This window comes from Delphinapterus leucas, chromosome 19 (genome assembly GCF_059928025.1).
Source record: "Delphinapterus leucas isolate spDelLeu-1000000601 "Yukka" chromosome 19, BTC_Dleu_Yukka2, whole genome shotgun sequence".
NCBI classification, from domain to species: Eukaryota; Metazoa; Chordata; class Mammalia; order Artiodactyla; family Monodontidae; genus Delphinapterus; species Delphinapterus leucas.
In genome coordinates, this window is record NC_143147.1 from 59,412,047 (window position 1) to 59,434,419 (window position 22,373).

Consider the following 22,373-nt stretch of genomic DNA (forward strand, 5'->3'; position numbering starts at 1 on the left):
ACAACAGTTGGCATTTTTCCTTCAATCTCCCGCAGAAACACAAATTTATGTACCTACAAGGTAATAAGGCAAAGTCTTAAATTTAATCAGAAGAAATATTTCACCTATGGCAAACTGATAAATTATGTAGAAAAGGGCTCAATCGGCCTGTCAAGGAAACCTGGGCCAGATAGTCTGGCAGCTTCAGAAAAAAACATCATTGTCATGGTTTCTCTAAACTCCTTCTTGACCCCAAATCACCTTTATCAAAATGTTTAATCTTTAATAGTTAAAGCTAGAAAAGTAAAGAGGAAAAACCAGAAGGATTTTAACACCAGGAAGGATATCAGCTCATCAAGGTATCACTCTTATGATGCTGACAGGTTTTCAGTGGTTGATTTTCTGCACTCCCTGGACGAGATGGAAGTCACAGGATTCCCCAGCCTGCTCCCATCCATGGCAACGTGGAGGCATGCAAAGATTTCTGCAAACACTAATGAAAATGACCTTATTTCCAGTGGCCCAACCTTTGTGAGTCTTGCAGTACAGGACACAGAGAGAGAAAACCAGATCTATGGGTATCTACATCAAAGGTCTAGAAATTTAATAACGTTCCCATTGTTTTATTGCAGATGCAACCAACCTCTCTTTATTACTGCAGAAAACTCGAGAGCCCTGTAGAGTGCAATGAAGTGGTGTGTGTTTTGCTCTGCAATGTTTCAAAGGACCCTGATTTATAGTTAGGAACCAGGCGCCCAGGCACAAACATCTGAGCTTGGTGACTGCCTCACGTTTTGTGCAAACTCTATGAGGAAGCATGAGGCTGCCACACTCTGAAAACCACACCATCGGATGCCAGGCCTCCCTCCCTCTCCCGTAACCCACGTGAAGGGGTGCAGAACAGAGAAGTGTGCACTTGCACCAGGACATGTGCCATTATTGCCCAGTGAATACTGCACAGCCCCATGACTGATACCAGCGAGCCAGTCAGGCATCCCGCTGCACTGTTACCTTAGGCTTGTCTCTGAAATACATAAGTCCCACTAAGAGTCTGTAGCAGCAACATTTTAAACATTTTTATAGTACTTAAAAATGAATGTAATGGTCTTGGCATTCAAAAAAGAAAATATTACGGATTCATTGTTGTGTCTGCTTCCTGAATGCAGGCAAAAGATCTCACCCTGTCTGCAGGAACTGCTTCTTTCTAGGCTATAGCTGATACTTTATTCCAATTCTACTTTATAAACCAACCCAGATGGAATCCCACCCCACACTGGTACGCTGGCACCTTTTCCTAGGCATCCAATAATCTGTAAACATTCTCCCATATCAGCCCTTTGAACTCTCTCTCCTTCAAAAAATTACATTATAGATCTGTTCTTGAAATCCCACTAACTTTAACAAATTTTCTCAGACTAACAACCATCTACCCAGAGGACTATACTCCTTTGTACTGCTACTGGCCACCCAAGGTTAGCCCTCCCACTATCCTGGGAAGGTAATTTCTCTGTCCTATATGTGATTCTACACTGTCATTTTTGGATCTGCAATCATTTCTCTCTATATGTTACCTGCCTTACATGCTAATGCCTCTTCCTGATAGCATGGAAGAGATCTGCTCATAGACAGAAATTTAGATTAAAAATAATAATAATCCTAGTGTAGAAGATTCCATTTACTGTCAGCTAGCATGAACTTACTAATACCTACCAAGCTAAACTAATAATAAAGCTAGCAGTAAATCAACTCTTAGCACACATACACACGCACAAAAATTACACATCACACCAAATGTAATGAACATATAATGTCTTGATATACTAAATATATATTCTAAAAGACTGTATCTTCTATATAATAATTCTTTAAAAGGAAGAAAGTAATTAAAACAGCAGAGACCCTTCCTATGAAGAATACAATCAGTAGATCTGGTCACGTTCTTTTTTAAACAAATGTGTCTAGCAAAGAGCAAAAGCATAAAGTCAAACCCAGAGGATGGTCAGAAGTAGCTAAGTCAGAAAGGCATTCTTTTAAATTTTAGTAGTGCTGGTTCTCAACCTTCCATCTGCCAGTGACATCGTGTCTTCCGGTATTACCTGTGCACATTGCCCCACGTGGACGATAAGGTCTGTCTACACCTCTCACTCACCCCTAAGTGCCTGTCTAGCCTGGAGTACCTTCAAAGTCCTCAAGGAAACTATTTTCTACTGATAACATGGGGCATCTCAACTATTTTTAAAGGAACACACCATCTAAATATCTTTCTGGTCCTCATCCAAGCCCCAAACACACTGTACTCTCAAGAAAAATGCTACTGAATTTTTATATAAACCACCAAGAGGTAACAAATTCGACGGAGGAAAAAGCAAAGCCTTTAGACATAGATGAAAATCTCCACTAAGAAACTGCCTTCTAAAGAACAAGAGTCCAAGGACTTCCCTGGCGGTCCAGTGGTTAAGATTCCACACTTCCACTGTAGGGGGCGCAGGTTCAATCCCCAGTCAGAGAACTAAGATCCCACATGCCACACAGAAGGAAGGAAGGGAGGGAGGGAGGAAGGTAGGAAGGAAGGAAGGAAGGAAAGAAAGAAGGGAGGGGAGGGGAGGGGAGGGGAGGGGAGGGGGGAAGGAAGGACAAGAGTCCATTACTACTGACTTGAAAAGTTAGAAATGCAAAGCACAAGGACACAGGAGCGGCACTGAGATATTTTGTGACATTAGTCACCTGGCACCATAAGCAACAGTAAAAAATTACCAAGGGCACCATCACAGGCAGGAACAAATTTATTCCTGGCCCTTCTCTTCTCTTGGAATGTATATAATCCATGAAGAATTCCTAAATCCAGATCATGTGGATAAATAATCCACGAACGAAAATCCCAGACAGGCAAGTGTTTGCTGGTTCTCCAAGACATTCCCATTAGGCTTACGCCCGAAAAGGAGAAGCAAAGACCCATGGGAGGCATGCCGGCAAGGCCACCTGCTCACCACCCCCTCCTTGTCACGTCCTGTAGATAATTCCAGAACCAGCATCACACAAAGCTGTATGGAAAGGCACCTCCATAAACACCCCAGATTTCTAATTTTCTATTAGAATTATTAAATCCTCAAACTAGTTAATGAGAAAGACTAAATAAAATATGTCTTCGGGCGGTTTACAAATAACTTGAGATCTAAAGGCAATCTGACAGAGTTGTTATATTCTATACCACTTTTCTTTTTTAAAAATGGTAAGATATAGGCAACAAAAGACACAGTAACTGGTAACTGACTCCCTAAAAAGAACCTTGCCTTTCGAATCAAAGGCAAAGCATATAACAGGTGTCACCTTTTGAATGTTGACTGCTTTTTTCCTCAACTATTTGAAAATTGAAGATGGGAGAAATAGCTCTAAGTAGTTGAGGTTGCAGAAAATGACTGAAAATACATTTCCTGTGTAAAATAAAAACCGCGATTTAAGAGTAACATGAAAAATACTTTTTCTTTTCCAAATATTTCAGGGGAAAGCATAGGCAAAATAAATAACAGACCATCCAATTAATGGCTCACACTAGGGCATGTGCTTCATTATGAATCCATGGAGCACATCAACAGACAGAAAGGGGTTGCAAGCCTGCCACGGGGAGTATCCAATCACTGGATTATATGAGGTGAGGATCTGGATTCAAAGATTGTTTAAAACTAAGAAACTAAATTTCCCTGTAAGAAAGAAAAAGGAAAGCAAATAAAGAACTTACCCTTGGCTGCCAGTTCTCATACTGCTTCTGTAAATTCGCACCAATGGTTTCCAGGGCTTTCTGAGGACCCATTGACAGAGGATCTGGGAAAGCAATGAGAAGGAGAAAGTTCTTTATTTGTGCATTTCCTCCTTGCTAAATCTCTCTTTCAGAGTTTCCTCTCACACAAGTCACTTCAAAGTCACCTCTGACTAAAGACAACACAACAGGGCTTGAGGTTTACCTGTGTTTAGCCAGACTTATGGAACTGCTAAGGCACCCGAATAGACTGAAAAGCCACAACTCTTCACCTTTCTAGAGAAAATTGTTTTTATTAACATCACTGGCCCCGTGATTGTTTCCTTTCATCCACGTTTGTTATTTCAGCACCTATGGTTCTCTTGCCCTCTTACTGCTTTATCTTGTGCTCCTATTCAGGCCCAGGCTATGATTCTGTGGAAACAGAGACCCACCATGTGGACAAGGGGTCCTGTACACCTATTCATTCTGGGTTTACCTATTCACTTCAGGAGGAGCTTCTAGAGCAAATAACTCTAGACCAGCAAGTCCTGAAATTTATTTGGTCTTGAGTCCTTTTCACACTCTAAAATCGTGGAGTGTCCCAAAGAACTTTTGTTTATGTGGTTGTACCTATCGGCATTTACTATATTCAAAATTTAGATGAGAAATTTTTAAAATATATCTTTATTCATTTAAAAGTAATAGCACTCTGTATGAGTCTCTAGATCCATCCACGTCTCTACAAATGACCCAATTTAGTTCCTTTTTACAGCTGAGTAATATTCCATTGTACATAGGTACCACATCTTCTTTATTCATTCATCTGTCGATGGGCATTTAGGTTGCTTCCATGACCTGGCTGTTGTAAATAGTGCTGCAATGAACATTGGGGTGCATGTGTCTTTTTGAATGATGGTTTTCTCAGGGTATATGCCCAGTAGTGGGATTGCTGGGTCATATGGTAATTCTATTTTTAGTTTTTTAAGGAACCTCCATACTGTTCTCCATAGTGGCTATATCAATTTACATTCCCACCAACGGTTCAAGAGGGTTCCCTTTTCTCCACACCCTCTCCAGCATTTGTTGTTTGTAGATTTTCTGATGATGCCCATTCTAACGGGTGTGAGGTGATACCTCACTGTAGTCTTGATTTGCATTTCTCTAATAATTAGTGATGTTGAGCAGCTTTTCATGTGCTTCTTGGCCACTGTATGTCTTCTTTGGAGAAATGTCTATTTAGGTCTTGTGCCCATTTTTTGATTGGGTTGTTTGTTTCTTTAATATTGAGCTGCATGAGCTGTTTATATATTTTGGAGATTAATCCTTTGTCCATTGACTCGTTTGCAAATATCTTCTCCCATTCTGAGGGTTGATTTTTGTCTTGCTTATAGTTTCCTTTGCTTTGCAAAAGATTTTAAGTTTCATTAGATCCCATTTGTTTATTTTTGTTTTTATTTCCATTACTCTAGGAGGTGGATCAAAAAAGATCTCGCTGTGATTTATGTCAAAGAGTGTTCTTCCTATGTTTTCCTCTAAGAGTTTTATAGTGTCTGGTCTTACATTTAGGTCTCGAATCCATTTTGAGTTTATTTTTGTGTATGGTGTTAGGGAGTGTTCTAATTTCATTCTTTTACATGCAGCTGTCCAGTGTTCCCAGCACCACTTATTGAAGAGACTGTATTTTCTCCATTGTATATCCTTGCCTCCTTTGTCATAGATTAGTTATCCACAGGTGTGTGGGTTTATCTCTAGGCTTTCTATCCCGTTCCATTGATCTTATATTTCTGTTTTTGTGCCAGTACCATATTGTCTTGATTACTGTAGCTTTGTAGTATAGTCTGAAGTCAGGGAGTCTGACTCCTCCAGCTCCGTTTTTTTCCCTCAAGACTGCTTTGGCTTTTCGGGGTCTTTTGTGTCTCCATACAAATTTTAAGATTTTTTTGTTCTAGTTCTGTAAAAAATGCCACTGGTAATTTGATAGGGGTTGATTGCATTGAATCTGTAGATTGCTTTGGGTAGTACAGTCATTTTCACAATATTGATTCTTCCAATCCAAGAACATGGTATATCCATCTGTTTGTGTCATCTTTGATTTCTTTCATCAGTGTCTTATAGTTCTCTGAGTACAGGTCTTTTACCTCCTTAGGTAGGTTTATTCCTAGGTATTTTATTCTTTTTGTTGCAATGGTGAATGGGATTGTTTCCTTAATTCCTCTTTCGGATTTTTCATCATTAGTGTATAGGAATGCAAGAGATTTCTGTGCATTAATTTTGTATCCTGCAACTTTACCAAATTCATTGATTATCTCTAGTAGTTTTCTGGTGGCATCTTTAGGATTCTCTATGTATAGTATCATGTCATCTGCAAACAGTGACAGTTGTACTTCTTCTTTTCCAATTTGTATTCCTTTTATTTCTTTTTCTTCTCTGATTGCCGTGGCTAGGACTTACAAAACTATGTTGAATAATAGTGGCGAGAGTGGACATCCTTGTCTCGTTCCTGATCTTAGAGGAAATGCTTTCAGTTTTTCACCATTGAGAATGATGTTTGCTGTGGGTTTGTGGTATATGGCCTTGATTATGTTGAGGTAGGTTCCCTCTATGCCCACTTTCTGGAGAGTTTTTATCATAAATGGGTGTTGAATTTTGTCAAAAGCTTTTTCTGCATCTATTGAGATGATCATATGGTTTTTCGTCTTCAAGTTGTTAATATGGTGTATCACGTTGATTGATTTGCGTACAATGAAGAATCCTGCATCCCTGGAAGAAATCCCACTTGATCATGGTGAATGATCCTTTTAATGTGTTGTTGGATTCTGTTTCCTAGTATTTTGTTGAGGATTTTTGCATCTATATTCATCAGTGAAACTGGTCTGTAATTTTCTTTTTTTGTAGTATCTTTGTCTGGTTTTGGTATAAGGGTGATGGTGGCCTTGTAGAATGAGTTTGGGAGTGTTCTTTCCTCTGCAATTTTTGGGAAGAGTTTGAGAAGGATGGGTGTTAGCTCTTCTCTAAATGTTTGATAGAATTCATCTGTGAAGCCACCTGGTCCTGGACTTTTGTTTGTTTTAAGTTTTTTTTAATCACAGTTTCAATTTCATTACTTGTGATTGGTCTGTTTATATTTTCTATTTCCTCCTGGTACAGTCTTGGAAGGTTACACCTTTCTAAGAATTTGTCCATTTCTTCCAGGTTGTCCATTTTATTGGTATAGAGTTGCTTGTAGTAGTCTCTTATGATGCTTTGTATTTCTGTGGTGTCCACTGTAACTTTTTTTTTTTTTTTTTTTTTTGTGGTACGCGAGCCTCTCACTGTTGTGGCCTCTCCCGTTGTGGAGCACAGGCTCCGGACGCGCAGGCTTAGCGGCCATGGCTCACGGGCCCAGCCGCTCTGCAGCATGTGGGATCTTCCCGGACCGGGGCACGAACCCGTGTCCCCTGCATCGGCAGGCAGACTCTCAACCACTGCGCCACCAGGGAAGCCCCACTTCTCCTTTTTCATTTCTAATTTTATTGATTTGAGTCCTCTCCCTCTTTTTCTTGATGAGTCTGGCTAAAGGGTTATCTATTTTGTTTATCTTCTCAAAGAACCAGCTTTTAGTTTTATTGATCTTTGCTATTATTTTCTTTGTTTCTATTTCATTTATTTCTGCTCTGATCTTTATGATTTCTTTCCTTCTACTAATTTTGGGTTTTGTTTGTTCTTCTTTCTCTAGTGCCTTTAGGTGTAAGGTTACATTGTTTATTTGAGATTTTTCTTGTTTCTTGAGGTAGGGTCATATTGCTATAAACTTCTCTCTTAGAACTGCTTTTGCCTCATCCCATGGGTTTTGGATCGTTGTGTTTTCACTGTAATTTGTCTCTAGGCATTTTTTGATTTCCTCTTTGATTTCTTCAGTGATCTCTTGGTTATTTAGTAACACGTTGTTTAGCCTCCATGTGCTTGTGTTTTTTTATGTTTCTTTCCCTGTAATTGCTTTCTAATCTCATAGCACTGTGCTCAGAGAAGATGCTTGATATGATTTCAATTTTCTTAAGTTTACTGAGGCTTGATTTGTGACCCAAGATGTGATCTATCCTGGAGAATGTTCCGTGTGCACTTGAGAAGAAAGTGTAATATAGGACATTATAGGATGGAATGTCCTATAAATGTCAATTAAATCTATCTGGTCTGTTGTGTCATTTAAAGCTTGTGTTTCATTAATTTTCTGTCTGGATGATCTGTCCATTGGTGTAAGTGAGGTGTTAAAAGTCCCCCACTATTATTGTGTTACTGTCGATTTCCTCTTTTATAGCTGTTAGCAGTTGCCTTATGTATTGAGGTGCTCCTATGTTGCGTGCATATATATTTATAATTGTTATATCTTCTTCTTGGATTGATCCCTTGATCATTATGCAGTGTCCTTCCTTGTCTCTTGGAACATTGTTTATTTTAAAGTCTAGTTTATCTGATATGAGTATTGCTACTCCAGCTTTCTTTTGATTTCCATTTGCATGGAATATCTTTTTCCATCCCCTCACTTTGAGTCTGTATGTGTCCCTAGGTCTGAAGTGGGTCTCTTGTAGGCAGTATATATATGGGTCTTGTTTTGGTATCCATTCAGCGAGCCTGTGTCTTTTGGTTGAAGCATTTAATCCATTCACGTTTAAGGTAATTGTCGATATGTATGTTCCTATTACCATTTTCTTAATTGTTACTGGTTTGTTTTTGTAGGTCCTTTTCTTCTCTTGTGTTTCCCACTTAGAGAAGTTCCTTTAGCATTTGCTGTAGAGCTGATTTGTAGTGCTGAATTCTCTTAGCTTTTGCTTGTGTGTAAAACTTTTGATTTCTCTGTCAAATATGAATAAGATCCTTGCTGGGTAGAGTAATCTTGGCTGTAGGTTCTTCCCTTTCATCACTTTAAATATATCGTGCCACTCCCTTCTGGCTTGTAGAGTTTCTGCTGAGAAACCAGCTGTTAACCTTATGGGAGTTCCCTTGTATGTTGTCGTTTTTCCCTTGTTGCTTTCAATAATTTTTCTTTGTCTTTAATTTTTGTCAATTTGATTACTACGTGTCTCGGCATGTTTCTCCTTGGGTTTATCCTGCCTGGGACTCTCTGCGCCTCCTGGACTTGGGTGGCTATTTCATTTCCCATGTTAGGGAACTTTTCGACTATAATCTCTTCAAATATTTTCTCGGGTCCTTTCTCTCTCTCTTCTCCTTCTGGGACCCCTATAATGTGAATGGTGATGCATTTAATGTTGTCCCAGAGGTCTCTTAGGCTGTCTTCATTTCTTTGCATTCTTCTTTCTTTATCCTGTTCCACAGCAATGAATTCCACCATTCTGTCTTCCAGGTCACTTATCCGTTCTTCTGCCTCAGTTATTCTGCTACTGATTCCTTCTAGTATATTTTTCATTTCAGCTATTGTATTGTTCATCTCTGTTTGTTCTTTAATTCTTCTAGGTGTTTGTTCTTTAATTCTTCTAGGTCTTTGTTAAACATTTCTTGCATCTTCCCCATCTTTGCCTCCATTCTTTTTCCGAGGTCCTGGATCATCTTCACTATCATTATTCTGAATTCTTTTTCTGGAAGGTTGCCTATCTCCACTTCATTTAGTTGTTTTTCTGGGGTTTTATCTTGTTCCTTCATCTGGTACAAAGTCCTCTGCCTTTTCATTTTGTCTATCTTCCTGTGAATGTGGTTTTCCTTCCACAGGCTGCAGAATTGTAGCTCTTCTTGCTTCTGCTGTCTGCCCTCTGGTGGATGAGGCTATCTAAGAGGCTTGTGCAAGCTTCCTGATGAGAGGGACTGGTGGTGGGTAGAGCTGGCTGTTGCTCTGGTGGGCAGAGCTCAGTAAAACTTTAATCCACTCGTCTGCTGATGGGTGGGGCTGAGTTCCCTCCCTGTTGGTTGTTTGGCCTGAGGCGACCCAGCACTGGAGCCTACAGGGCTCTTTGGTGGGGCTAATGGCGGACTCTAGGAGGGCTCATGCCAAGGAGTACTTCCCAGAACTTCTGCTGCCAGTGTCCCACGGTGAGCCACAGCCACCCCCTGCCTCTGCAGGAGACCCTCCAACACTAGCAGGTAGGTCTGGTTCAGTCTCCTATGGGGTCACTGCTCCTTCCCCTGGGTCCCGATGCACACACTACTTTGTGTGTGCCCTCCAAGAGTGGAGTCTCTGTTTCCCCCAGTCCTGTCAAAGTCCTGCAGTCAAATCCCACTAGCCTTCAAAGTCTGATTCTCTAGGAATTTCTCCTCCCGTTGCCGGACCCCAGGTTGGGAAGCCTGACGTGGGGCTCAGAACCTTCACTCCAGTGGGTGGATTTCTGTGGTATAAGTGTTCTCCAGTTTGTGAGTCAACCACCCAGCAGTTATGGGATTTGATTTTATTGTGATTGCACCCCTCCTACCATCTCATTGTGGTTTCCCCTTTGTCTCTGGATGTGGGATATCTTTTTTGGTGAGTTCCAGTGTCTTCCTGTCGATGACTGTTCAGCAGTTAGTTGTGATTCCGGTGCTCTCGCAAGAGGGAGTGAGAGGCCAATAACATCTTAATGTTATTACAAAATAGTCTCAACCCCGTGGATCCTTGAAGGGGTCTTAGGAACCCCTGGTGGTCCACAAACCACACTTTAACAGCTGTAGGAAACTGTTTTCAACAGTGTCTCTAATTTCAATCAGAAAGCATTTTTTTCAAAGGAAGAGGTTAGACTACTGGATAGGTAGAATACGTAAGTGTTTTATCTAATTCCCCTCCAAACTGTGACTAATTCTTCCACTCTATGTTCTGGATTCCAGATCGTTCCACTTTCTCAGACACTAAACTCCATGCTCTAGGATATTCAGCCTCTCCCTTTTAACCAGAGCATTCCCATGGGCTTCTTTAAACTCAAAGTTATACATATATACTTGGCTTAAGGCAGATAGCATCACAAGGCTTTCAACAAAACAGCAGCAGTCCTGCCCCTCTGTAAGGTCAACTGGCCCGAGGCAGGGGAACACAATCAGATTTACAGGTTGCATCAGAACGAAATTCTCCGGACCACCCAGTTCCAGAAACTGCCCTGGAGACATTCCGGACCACCCAGTTCCAGGAACTGACCTGGGGATTTTGAAACCAGCCCAGCCTTCCCGCCTTTCGAGGGGCGGGACTAACGGTCCCCCAGGACACCCGAAAAGACCACCAAATAAGGAATACCCTGCGCCCTCCCAGATTCACTACACCCCTTTCCCTTCTTCCCCTATAAAATCTTGCTCAACCCTCGCCCGGGCGCGACTTCTCTGGCCCCCTTTCTCTCGGACCAGTGAACCTCGCCCGGGAGCGCTCCCTAATAAAGCTCACTTGAAGCTTTCCTCTATTTCGTGGTGCCATTTGTTAAGATCCGACCTTACACCCCTCCATCCACATCCCAAGCCTCACTTCTCAGAGGACAGAACTGTCCTCTCTTCAGCCACCATCCCACTCCCCCATTCCCTATTCTCCCAACATAACCACATCACATTTTTATTAAATTAATATTCAGTGTTTTACATTAGTAATGCCTATGGAAATATTATTCAATGCTGAGCCAAGTAGTGTATGAAAATGACATCTTTCTTGAATTGTTTTTCAGTCTCCTTGTTTTCCACGTATTAATACTAACTCTGCCCCAACTCTCCCTCTCAATATACTATCCCTCTCAAATACTATCTTCCACAAAGTATATCAGCTAATCTCTCCTCTCCTCCTGGCCACCGCTGAACAATCCCGCCCTGGTAGAGAATTCGAGATTCCTCTTTGTAGAAATGGAATGACTCCCAAGAAAGGAGCCTAAAGGGACTGGGGGACAATAACAAAAGGTCTAATGTTAGTGTCATCAGAGTCTCAGAAAGAGAAAAGTAAGTGCAGAGCTCAAAAAGTAGTTGAAGATATAATGCCTGTTAACTTCCCCAATTTGGTCAGCGATGTAAACTAACAGATTCCAGAAGCTCAGTGAACCACAAACAGGATTAACCCAAGGACACCCTGACACATCATAATCCAATTGTTAAAAAACAAAAGACAGGGAATTCCCTGGCAGTCCAGTAGTTAGGACTCTCACTGCCAGGGTCTGGGTTCGATCCCTGGTCAGGGAACTAAGATCCCACAAGCCGCATGGCACCACAAAAAAAAAAAAAAAAAAAAAAAGAAAGACAAAGAAAAATCCATAGAGAAAAATCAGATCACAAACACAGAATCAGGAATGGGAAAAGCTCTGGATTTCCCAACAGCATTATAAGCTGGACAAAATAGAGCAATGCCTTCAAATCCTCTGTGAAAATAATTTCAACCTGATATTCAAGTCTGAGGGTAAAATACAGGTCTTTTCAGACATGTAAACACAAAACCTGTATCTCATGTTCCTCTTCTTGGGAAACAGGCCACAAAAGAAGGCAACAAAGGATCCAGGAAATGAGAGAGAGAGACAGTGAGAAACAGACAGAGAGAAACAGAAAAAGAAAAAACACAAGTCACCCATGTACCAGATCCAGAGACCAAGGAGCCCAACAGGAGCTAGAGGAGTGTTTTTTAAAAAAGTAACAGATTATCTGAGCACTGGAAAAAATATTGATAGCATTTGACAGATGTACTAGAATATATGTAAAAAATAAAATAAACTCATAAGTTCACAGAAAATTTAGCAAATTTGTAACTACAGGGGAAAAGGCTATATATACATGTACAGACAAGAAAGGACTCAATCAGAGTAGCCCCTCTGGGAAGGTGGGAGCAGGACAGAGCTCTTTCTTAATCTATCTTTTAGTACTATTCGAATTTTAAGATATGCATATGTTACCTTGATAAAAATAAAATAACACAAAAATGAATTATAAAATTAAGTAACAGGACTTTGGAGTTGGAAGGGGCCTTTACCATGGACATGTCAAAGTCATCAAGGACTCTTCATAGAGATGCCAGGCCCCACCCTGGAAAGTCTAATTCAATAGCTTCAGAAGAGGCCAGTGACCTGATGAGCAGCTCTGGCTGAGGGAAACCTGGTGAAAATTGGGTTTTAACTAACTTATCTGGAAGAATTATGGTAAACTTGTTTTAATCTATAACTAAAGAAATTAGATGTTAATCTTTAGCTCTCTCTGATATGGCAGGAACAGAGTGTTAAGGTCTGAAAAGAATTATAATGACAGCAATCAACGCTGCTCTAATCTGAATCACAAGACTGGCAAGAGACAGGAATGAATTGGGATCTGAAAAGTTAAAATTAAGGGCCACCTAAGTGCATAGGGAAGGGAAACAGAGCAAAGGGAACCAAAGCAAAGGGAAGCAGAAAACAGCTTCAACAAATTGAAGCCGTCAAATAGCTGGTCATGTCCTGTGAATGATGACCAACAGAGTAAATGTCAGAGCTGGTCTGAATGCATCTAATTCATGCATCCACACTTCCATGCAGTGCCCTTGTGGTCAGCACTCTGGCCATAGGCAACCTATGGCTAAGAGAACAGAAGTGGCTTTCTCTGTAAAAAGATAAAGGTCTGCCCAGGAGTCACACTGATCAGTGGCAGCTCTTAGGCACATCCTCTAAAGAACCACGACAAAGGCAAAGGGAGGGAGGGAGTTCCAAAGGCCCAGAGTGCAGGGAGGATGAAAACTACACCTCCTCCTCGGACTTCACCCTCTGGAAAGCCCAGGCCCCCACCTGCCCCTTCCTCCCCGCATTGTTCCCAGCAAGGGCATGTGGAAAGCATGTGGGAGCTGGAGAGAGGCACGCCACACTTCTCTGTGCACCTCACCGACGGCCCAACAGACACTGGAGCCTCATCAGTAGTGGCGGCCGACAGCAGCACCCACTCTTCTTCCCCTGGTCTCGGATCAAAATACCACCACCCAAGGGAGGAGCAGGGGCAGCTACCGGCCAACCATCAGGCTGTGATCAACTAAGTGAGGCTGTCACATCCGACCCACTGGGAATCCCTGCGGTCAATTAGTTTTATGGTTTCCTCCCAAGAATATGACAGTGAGTGGGAGAGGGGAGGTGAAGAGAGGGAAAGAATGAGGATGACTAAAATGGTGTATTTAATACTACATTTACTAAAATAAACAACTAAATAACTTAAGTAAACTAAAATTAAATTCCTGGGTGGACACTGCTGACAATGTTATCAATTTGATGTAGGGTGAAGTGGACAGAACATAAATTTAAAATTGTAGTTCTGTCTTAATAAAACACTTCTAATGCCTTCACGGGTTTCTACTTAATGAACGAAGTGAATTAGTGAGTGAGTGAGTGGGTGGGTGGGTGGATAGATGGATGGAAAGAAAAGTAGATGGTAATTGGCATTTGTATAAAATTTTAGCTCTTGATAATCTCCCTGCCTGCAAGCTTTTCAGCATAACCCTCTGTATTTCATAATGCTTAGAACTTCACAATGACATGGACATAGTCCAACCCACCTCATAACAAAGAAGAGAAAGCTGAAGCTTAAAGCGGTCAAATGACTTAGTCCAAGGTCACAACGGTTCCTGGTGGTGCTGGCATTCAGCCAGCCCAAAAAGTGGAGCCTTTTTCACCTCCCCATCTTCTTCACATTTATACAACCCGACTACCATGTCCTATCCAATTTTCCTTCAAAAGACCCTGTGCCCCGTCACTGCAACTACGTTGGTCACTACGTGATGGTCACTACAACCATCAGCTACGACTGTTATCGGTCCAACCAGCAGCACCTCGTGTTGACACTACTGAGACTCCCTGCTCCCAGCCAGCTCCTGAAGACGCTGCAGGGAGCAGAGGGCAGAGGCCAGGGAGCGCAGTAGGGCTCACTGCCCTGTCTCCTCAACCCACTGATCTGTCTCCTCTCAACAGACCAGCAGAGTGCATCCTTCTAAAATAATACTTCTGTGATGTCACTCCCCCAAAAGGCCTATGGTGCCTCCTGAATGCTCCCATTTAGATAACATGCAAAATCAGCGGAGATAACAGGCGCTGTCAATACAGTGGAGCCCAGGGCCTGGGTGACTAGAAGGTGACAAGAGACAAGATGGGCTTCCAGGCCGCTGATAATATTGTTTCTTGATCTGGGTCTGATCAGTTTGGGAAAAGTTATCAACTACATACTTGAATCAGTGCATCTTCCTGAACATATGCTATCCTTCAGTACAAATTGAAATTTTAGAAACATGTAGAGCTCACTGCTCAAGGAACGTTTGTACTTCTTTGTAGCTTGTATTTAGTGGACATTTCCTAAGTATTTGTTCATCGACTTATTAACTGAGCACTGCCTCCCAGATCAAGTGCAAATTTCTTTATATGTCTTTCAAGGACTCTGCCACTAATCAGTTGTGTAACTAATTTTTGCTTGAGAAAGTACTTAATGGCAAAAAAGGCCACTGAAATCAGAAACGGTTTTTAATGGCTCTGTATTCTATTAGCCATAATATCATCTACACACATTTTATAAGTAGTAGCGCACAGAGTGACAGGCATTTCATCTCACTGAGCTCAAGGACAGAGCTGGGAGCCCCTCAGCTGTATGGACCGTGGCAGTAGCGCTCTGGCTAATGGCCCAACCCCGATCCTCCCAGTACCTGAGGGTCCTAGGAAGGGAGCCAGAATCCTGCAGGAGTCTTCTCTACAATTAAGCCCCATCCTAACCACTCAACCTCCCTCCCCACATATCCACAAGTAGACCAGGTCCCTGCTGTCTTTTGCTGTGTTGTATACAAACACCAGCGCTGGATGTGTTCTCAAAAGAGCTGAGGGGGTGGTTGGGACGCCCTGTTTTAAGTATGGGCCTCGCTGTTTACACAAAAGTCACTTTGCACAGTAGAGAGAAAGGGAGGCTCCGAGCAGTTACACAGTCCTCCTTCGGGGGAAACCCAGACACTGCTACAAGAGGCTGGTGTCACCGGACAGAGAAAACAGGGTTTAAACCAGGAGCCCCTTAGAGCAAGGGTCCCAGGTGCAGGCATGGGGCGTGCCCCAGCATCCAGCAGCAGGGCCCGGGCGAGCCCAGCAAGCACTCCCAGGGCTCGGTCCCCACTGCCAGGCTCCTTTTCTTCCCGGGGTCCTTCACTTTCACCTTCCGTGCAGCCCCCCCAACCCGTGTGGCCCATTCCAACTCCCCCACATCTGCTGAGCTCGAGGGGTCTGTCTCCCTTGCTCTCGTCTTGTCTCCAGCGAAATCCCAAGGATCATGACCTACATTTCTTCTGTGTATACCTCTACACTTAACACGTAGATCTCTACTTAACAAACATCTGTTGACCAACTCGACTATCTCTCAAGCCCAAGTCTGATGTAAGAATCAGACGACAGTCTGTGAAAGGGTCTGTAAAACCAAGAGCGACACGCAAAGGCCTACCACCACTATTTTTAGCTCATCAACACAGGTCTCTTAATGCCCACTTGTGTGGAGGGAAGAAGAAAATGCTTTTCTCTAAGGAATAAGGGGAACAAAACAAAGTGCCTCCCAAATATTTCCTTAGGATAACCAAATTCCCAAGCATCCGACAAATCCATAGCCTTCTTACCTGTGATACACGGCTACCATTAACTAGACATAAAAGACATCAAGACTAAATTATACTCCCTCCTGTTCAGCACTCAGCTCATCTACACTGTTTTAAAACACAGATTCCTCCAGCAGGTATAGGAGCACCGTTCTTTAGCGGGATTGTTTTTACTTTAATGTGGGGCCATAAAACAAAACAGCTTCCCCCCTGCTTCCCTGAGTGTCGCCTCCAAGAAATAAAACAGCATCTTGTTATCTACAGGAACAGAGGGGTGGGGCGGGGAGAGGCGTTTAGCTCCCGGACCACTCCTACGGCCTCATGTCTGCACACACACTCCTGCCGGGCTACTCAGGGCCTGTGCGCCTTTCCTCCTCCCTCAGCCGGAGCTCGGAAGCCGGGCCTTGGCTGTGCAACAGTCCAGCAGGGAGGGCAGGCCATCACTGCAGAGTACTGTGGTACAACCTCTACTCGCTTGTTCTGGCACCACACGAAAACCTAAAGGGCCGCTTCAGGGACTCTTACATCCTCTGAGCCTCTGGAAGTAGGCTTCTCCCCAACGTGTATGGAGACTGTGCACACACAGGTACACAAAAAGGGACTGGAAAGTAAGAATCTGTCTATTTCTCAAGCTCCCAGACCCCTTGTCCCTGAGATCAGGGCAGTTTCAACCAGCACAGTCTCACCAGTTTGATGTGTGTCTGCAGCCATAAAGCAATCAACTCGTAATCCCTACCCAGCCCTGTGCACAGAAGCACAGGGTTCTTTCCCCTCTCTTGGGGCGAGCACACAGAACGGAGCAGAGGTAGCACAGACGCAGGAAGAGCTCAAGCTCCCACCCTGCACCTTGGCCTGCTGGGTGGGGTGGGGAGGCAGGTGCAGGCCCGTGGGGGCTGTTCCTGGCTGAGGGCAGTCCCCATGCTAAGCCCAGTTCACGCTCCAGTTAATCGCCCTCCAGCCAAAAGGTGGGCGCCATCATCAGCTCCATTTTGCAGATGAGGAAACTAAGGCCCCAAATGGTTAAGGAACTCACTGAGTGAAACAGCTGGAATGAATAAGCTGGGGTCTTGACGAGTGCAAAACCTTTTGAATTCTGCTGACAGAGCACAAAATGCTAAGACCACATATAAAACATCGATTGGTTGCCTTCTAAACGGAAACAGCTTTTTAGGTTATGTGAAGGCACCAACCCCTGCAGGGGGTCTTCCTAGGGACTCCTTCCCCACCCATGACATACTCCAGGTATTCCCATCCTGAAAATGGCAGAACCAACCCGTCATCAAGCCTGGGTCTCCTTGCCTCTCCAGCCAAGCCTTCACTGTACCTCTCCCCTTCGCTTTCCAGGCTCCCAGCATCTCTCACTCAACTGCAGCCACAGCTTGTGACAATGCCAACCTGAAACTCTCATCCAGTGGCACCCGGCCCTCCTCCTACCTCTGCCCACCCAGAGGGGTCTCTGTCACAGGCGGCACCCCTCCCCACTCACTCACGGCCTGGCTCTGCTCCTCTCCCTCTAGTCACTGCACATTCTCAGCAGGTGACGTCGCCCAAATCCCTTTCTCCAACCAGAGAGGTCTTTCCAGCTGTCTGCTGGAAGGTGGCTCTACTCTGAGCATTCCAGAAGCACCTTACCTTACACAAAATGTAATCCCATTATCTCCCCAGCCCAGCTGGCCCCCAACTCTCCATCTTGGTTACTGATATATCATCATCCCTTGAGCTAGCCAAGCCTGAAACCTAAAGCACTTGTTGAAAATGTTGAAATCCCTTCTTGAACAATCCTAAAGCCATTGGGGGGAGAGGCAGGTCTGGACAAGGTTGGCACCTGCTCTAGGATGAGGGTAACTGTGGCGGCCCAGAATGAGCTGTCAAGTCCAATCAGGGGCTCACAGCCTGTACGGGGGAAGGAAAGAAGGTATGTCCGTGGAGTGGTGACCCATATGGGGTATCGGAGCCCAGGCAATGAGGAGGACGGACACCTGTGGGGGAAGAAGCTGGGTATAAAATAAAGGAGTATGATGACAGGGATAAGAAGTTGGTTCACAGAGGAGGATTCATCAAATTAGTACATATATTAAGGATGAAGGATACCAAGGTTCTCACTGTCAGAGGAAGAGTTATAAATACGGAAAATTCCTATTGGTTTGGAATGGGAGGCACTAATGTAATGCATGTTTTTTATTTGTATAGATAATACTGAAATATAGATATGAATGTGTGTCCACACAGAAACACATACATATATTATGCACATGTGTGCATGTGTGCATTCCCTTGCTCTGTCCAATGAGAGAGGCAATGGGAGAAACAACACAGTACACAGCTCCAGTAAGAACACCTAGAACCCAGATCTCGGTTTTCAAATTCTATTTGCCACTAAAAGGAGCTGGGCTCCTTGGAGAAATGGCTGATCCCAGGAATGGAGCAGGGAAAGACAAGATGAGATAGAAAGTACAGATGTAACTCTAAGGACGATGGAAGCAAGACAAAAGGCCATATAAGCCAGTGGGAATGGGTTCCCACTAGCTAAATGGGAAACAAGTGGAGTATCAAGATAAATGATGGTAATATTGGACTATAATCCACTGATTATAATATAAAATAGGAATAAAAATATATAAAATATAAAAAAGGAGACCATGAGTTCAAATTGAATAAACTGAAAGTCTGATGAGGAAAGAAATATTAACGCAGCCAAAGCACCTCTTCCCTCAAAATACTTATTAACTACAAAAGGGAAGGGGGCGGATTTCACAGCTGAAGTTCAGGTACCACACCAACTTAATCAAGTGATAAAAGAGTTACATAACCAGCAATGGGATAAATCAAAGTCATGTGCCACCTGACAGGCCACCACTGAGGAAGGTGGATCTCTTCCATGACACTCTTGCCAAAGAGGCATAAACAAAATTTAATCCCGAGGAAACATCAGGGTTGTTCTGCTAAACAGAGCACTGGTGATCTTCTGAATGTCAAGGTCATGAAGGTTAAGGAAAGACTGAGGCCTGCTGCAGCCTGAATGAGACTAAATTAAGGGCAATGGGTGATACAGCAAAGGGTCCTTGTGCCATAAAGGACCTTATGGGGACACCTGGCAAACTTGAATGCAGCCTGAGGCTAACCCAGTAGCAGGGCATCCATGTTAATCCCCTGTCTGTGAAGACCGAGTTGTCATTATGAAAGAGAAACTCTTGTTTGTAGGAATCACACACTAAAGGATTCCAAGGTGATGGAGCATCATTTCAGCAGCTTACTTTCAAATGAATCAGGAAAAACACTGCTTAGTGCTCTACTTGCAACTTTTGAAAATGTTTTTTCAAAATAAAAATTAAAATACAGGCTGCTAGACACCATTACAAATTTGCTGAATCAAATCTCTAAGAGTTTTTTTCTTCTTATCCCATATTGTTAAAATCACCAACATAAGGACCCACTTTTTAATAAAAGCCAAGCGAAATTTTTTCAACTTAAAAAAGGCAATGTGGGAACTTCCCTGGTGGCGCAGTGGATAAGAATCCGCCTGCCAACGCAGGGGGCACGGGTTTGATCCCTGGTCCGGGAAGATCCCACATGCCGTGGAGCAACTAAGCCTGTATGCCACAACCACTGAGCCCGCGGGCCACAACTACTGAAGCCCGCACACCTGGAGCCCATGCTCCGCAACAAGAGAAGCCACTGCAAGAAGAAGCCCGCGCACCGCAACGAAGAGTGGCCCCCACTCACCACAATTAGAAAAAGCCCGCGCAGCAACAAAGACGCAATGCAGCCATAAATAAACAAACAAACGAATAAATAAATAAAATTAAATCTAAAAAAAAGGCAATGTGCCCTTTTTTTTTGCAATGTACCCTTTTGAATTCAAAATCCATTGAAATTATTACAAAGTAGATTGCATACCTGAATTGCAAAAATTTTTTAAGAACACAATATTAAAAAATCTATTTGTTTGCTGGATTTCACACCAAGAAGGAAGTAAGGAATTCTTTGCGTTTTCATTAACATTGTCCCATAAATACTGATCAAAGAGACTGGGTGAGATGTGAGGGAGGGTTCTTTGATTTCTATTTGGGGACAGGAGGGTAGGATGCAAAGGACCCCTAGAGAATCTAATAAAATCCAAGGGCCCTCAGCCCGGAAGGTGCAATGCTATACTCAGACACCACCGCCCACACAATCCCAGCGGGCTCACGCATCCCTAGGAGTACATACCAGGATCCAGGTTGAGAAGCCCTGTGTTAAAAAACCTAACAGAAGAGTAGTTAAAGAGGGAGGAAATAGAAAACAATTGATTAAATTCAGCTTTGACAAGGGATAAATGAAGTGGAAACAGTCAGTGGTGGCTAATAAGAAGTCAATTTCAATCGGCACAGTCACCAGGGGATGGCAGAGAGCCAAGAAAGCATCTAAGGAAACTGACCACAGAAAACAGCTACTGACACCGGGCTTGGGGAACAAGGGGCCTATGCTTCAGGCAGGAGGCTGTGAAACAAAGGCTGTCATCCTAAGACACCCCCAAAGAGTAGCGAGACAGGTAAGTGGGAAAAATAACTTTTTTTTCCAATTCAGATTATAATAAGTTTGTAATTTTTACTATTTAAAGTAGATAAAGGGAATTTCTGCTTTTGCTTAGAATAGAAAAAGCTGGGAGGGGGTGGGGGTTGCTCTGATCCTACCAAGAAGAGAAAGCTGAATAATCAGTGACGGAAACAAAGGAAAATTCATACTGTGATGGCTTCATTGGTAAATTACACTAAAATTTAGAGAAGAAATAATACCCAAATCAATACAAACTCTTCCATAAAAAAGAAAAGATGGGAATACTTCTCAACTCATTTAATGAGACCAAGCATTATTTTGGTACCAAAACCTAACAAATATGTTAGAAGATGAGAAAACTATAGACCAATATCCTTCATAAACAGAGATGCAAAATTCCTTAACAGAATATTAGCAGTCAAATCCAGGAACATATGAAAAAGATAATACAAGTGAGGTTTATGCCAGAAATTCAAGGTTGGCTCAACAACCAAAAAATCAATCCATATAATTCACCACATCAACAGACTAAAGGAGAAAAGCCAGGTGATTATCTCAACATGTTGAGAAAGCATTTTATAAGATGCAACATTGATTCTTGACAGAAACTCTCAGCAAACTAAAAATAGAAGTGAACTTCTTACCTTAGAAAAGGCATCAGAAAAAAACTTTGGCTAATGCCCTATTTAGTGGTGGGAGCCTAATGCATTCTCCCTAAGACCAGAAACAAGTGAAGGTTGTGCACACTCACCATTTCTAGTCAGCACTGTGCTAAGATGCTCCGAGGAGGATGACGACAAAGAACAGCCTCGCCTCCTCCTGTAAAGAGCTAGGTGGGACTCCTCACTGTGCAACTGAGGCACCTGCATGCAGGCATCAGTCATTCAGGTTTAAGTGTATATAACTTGTACTGGGCTTCCCTGGTGGCGCAGTGGTTGAGAATCTGCCTGCCAATGCAGGGGACACGGGTTCGAGCCCTGGTCTGGGAAGATCCCACATGCCACGGAGCACCTAGCCCCGTGAGCCACAACTACTGAGCCTGCGCGTCTGGAGCTTGTGCTCTGCAACAAGAGAGGCCGCGACAGTGAGAGGCCTGCGCACTGCGATGAAGAGTGGCCCCCACTCGCCGCAACTAGAGAAAGCCCACGCACAGAAACGAAGACCCAACACAGCAATCAATCAATCAATCAATCAATCAATCAATAAAGCTTGTACTACATGCCAGATGCAGGACAAATTTAAAGGAGAAAATTATATACTCCAATAGTCATTATCTTATCAATTTTTCTTGAGACACTTTCTCCACTGCAAATCATAAGTGAATGTATCTAAAATAGCCTAAAGGTTATATAACTGCAAAATGAAATAAAATCTTCAGATTTACACAAATCAATCACAGGCCTGCACTGGACCAGGACAGTGGAGGCAAGCCCTGCCAAGCCCAGAACGCCACACAGTGACCCCTGCAACAGGCTGTAAGAGAGGGACCCATGCTTACCAATCCAGCATTCCAAACGTGCACAAGGAGTAGTCTTCACCACATCTGGAGGGTCCACACCAACATTCAGGCACAAAACTAAGGCAACGCTGACGGTCTTCATCTAGAAACACAACAGAAAAAACAAATAATTCAATATGAAACTCACTGAT

The 22,373-nt window shown here is 43.1% G+C and overlaps 1 protein-coding gene across 6 annotated transcripts in view; it reads right to left on the reverse strand.

Annotated features, from left to right (window-relative positions):
* Window positions 1-22,373, reverse strand: part of RPTOR (regulatory associated protein of MTOR complex 1) — a 349,270-nt gene that overhangs the window by 247,396 nt on the left and 79,501 nt on the right. For all 6 annotated transcript variants that reach the window (XM_089901574.1, XM_089901573.1, XM_089901575.1 and 3 more), the window contains exons 2-3: window positions 22,222-22,324; window positions 3,716-3,798 (exon numbers count right to left, since the gene is read on the reverse strand). In XM_089901574.1, coding sequence (XP_089757700.1) covers window positions 3,716-3,798; window positions 22,222-22,324 — 186 coding nt within the window. The remainder of the gene's footprint in view (window positions 1-3,715; window positions 3,799-22,221; window positions 22,325-22,373) is intronic.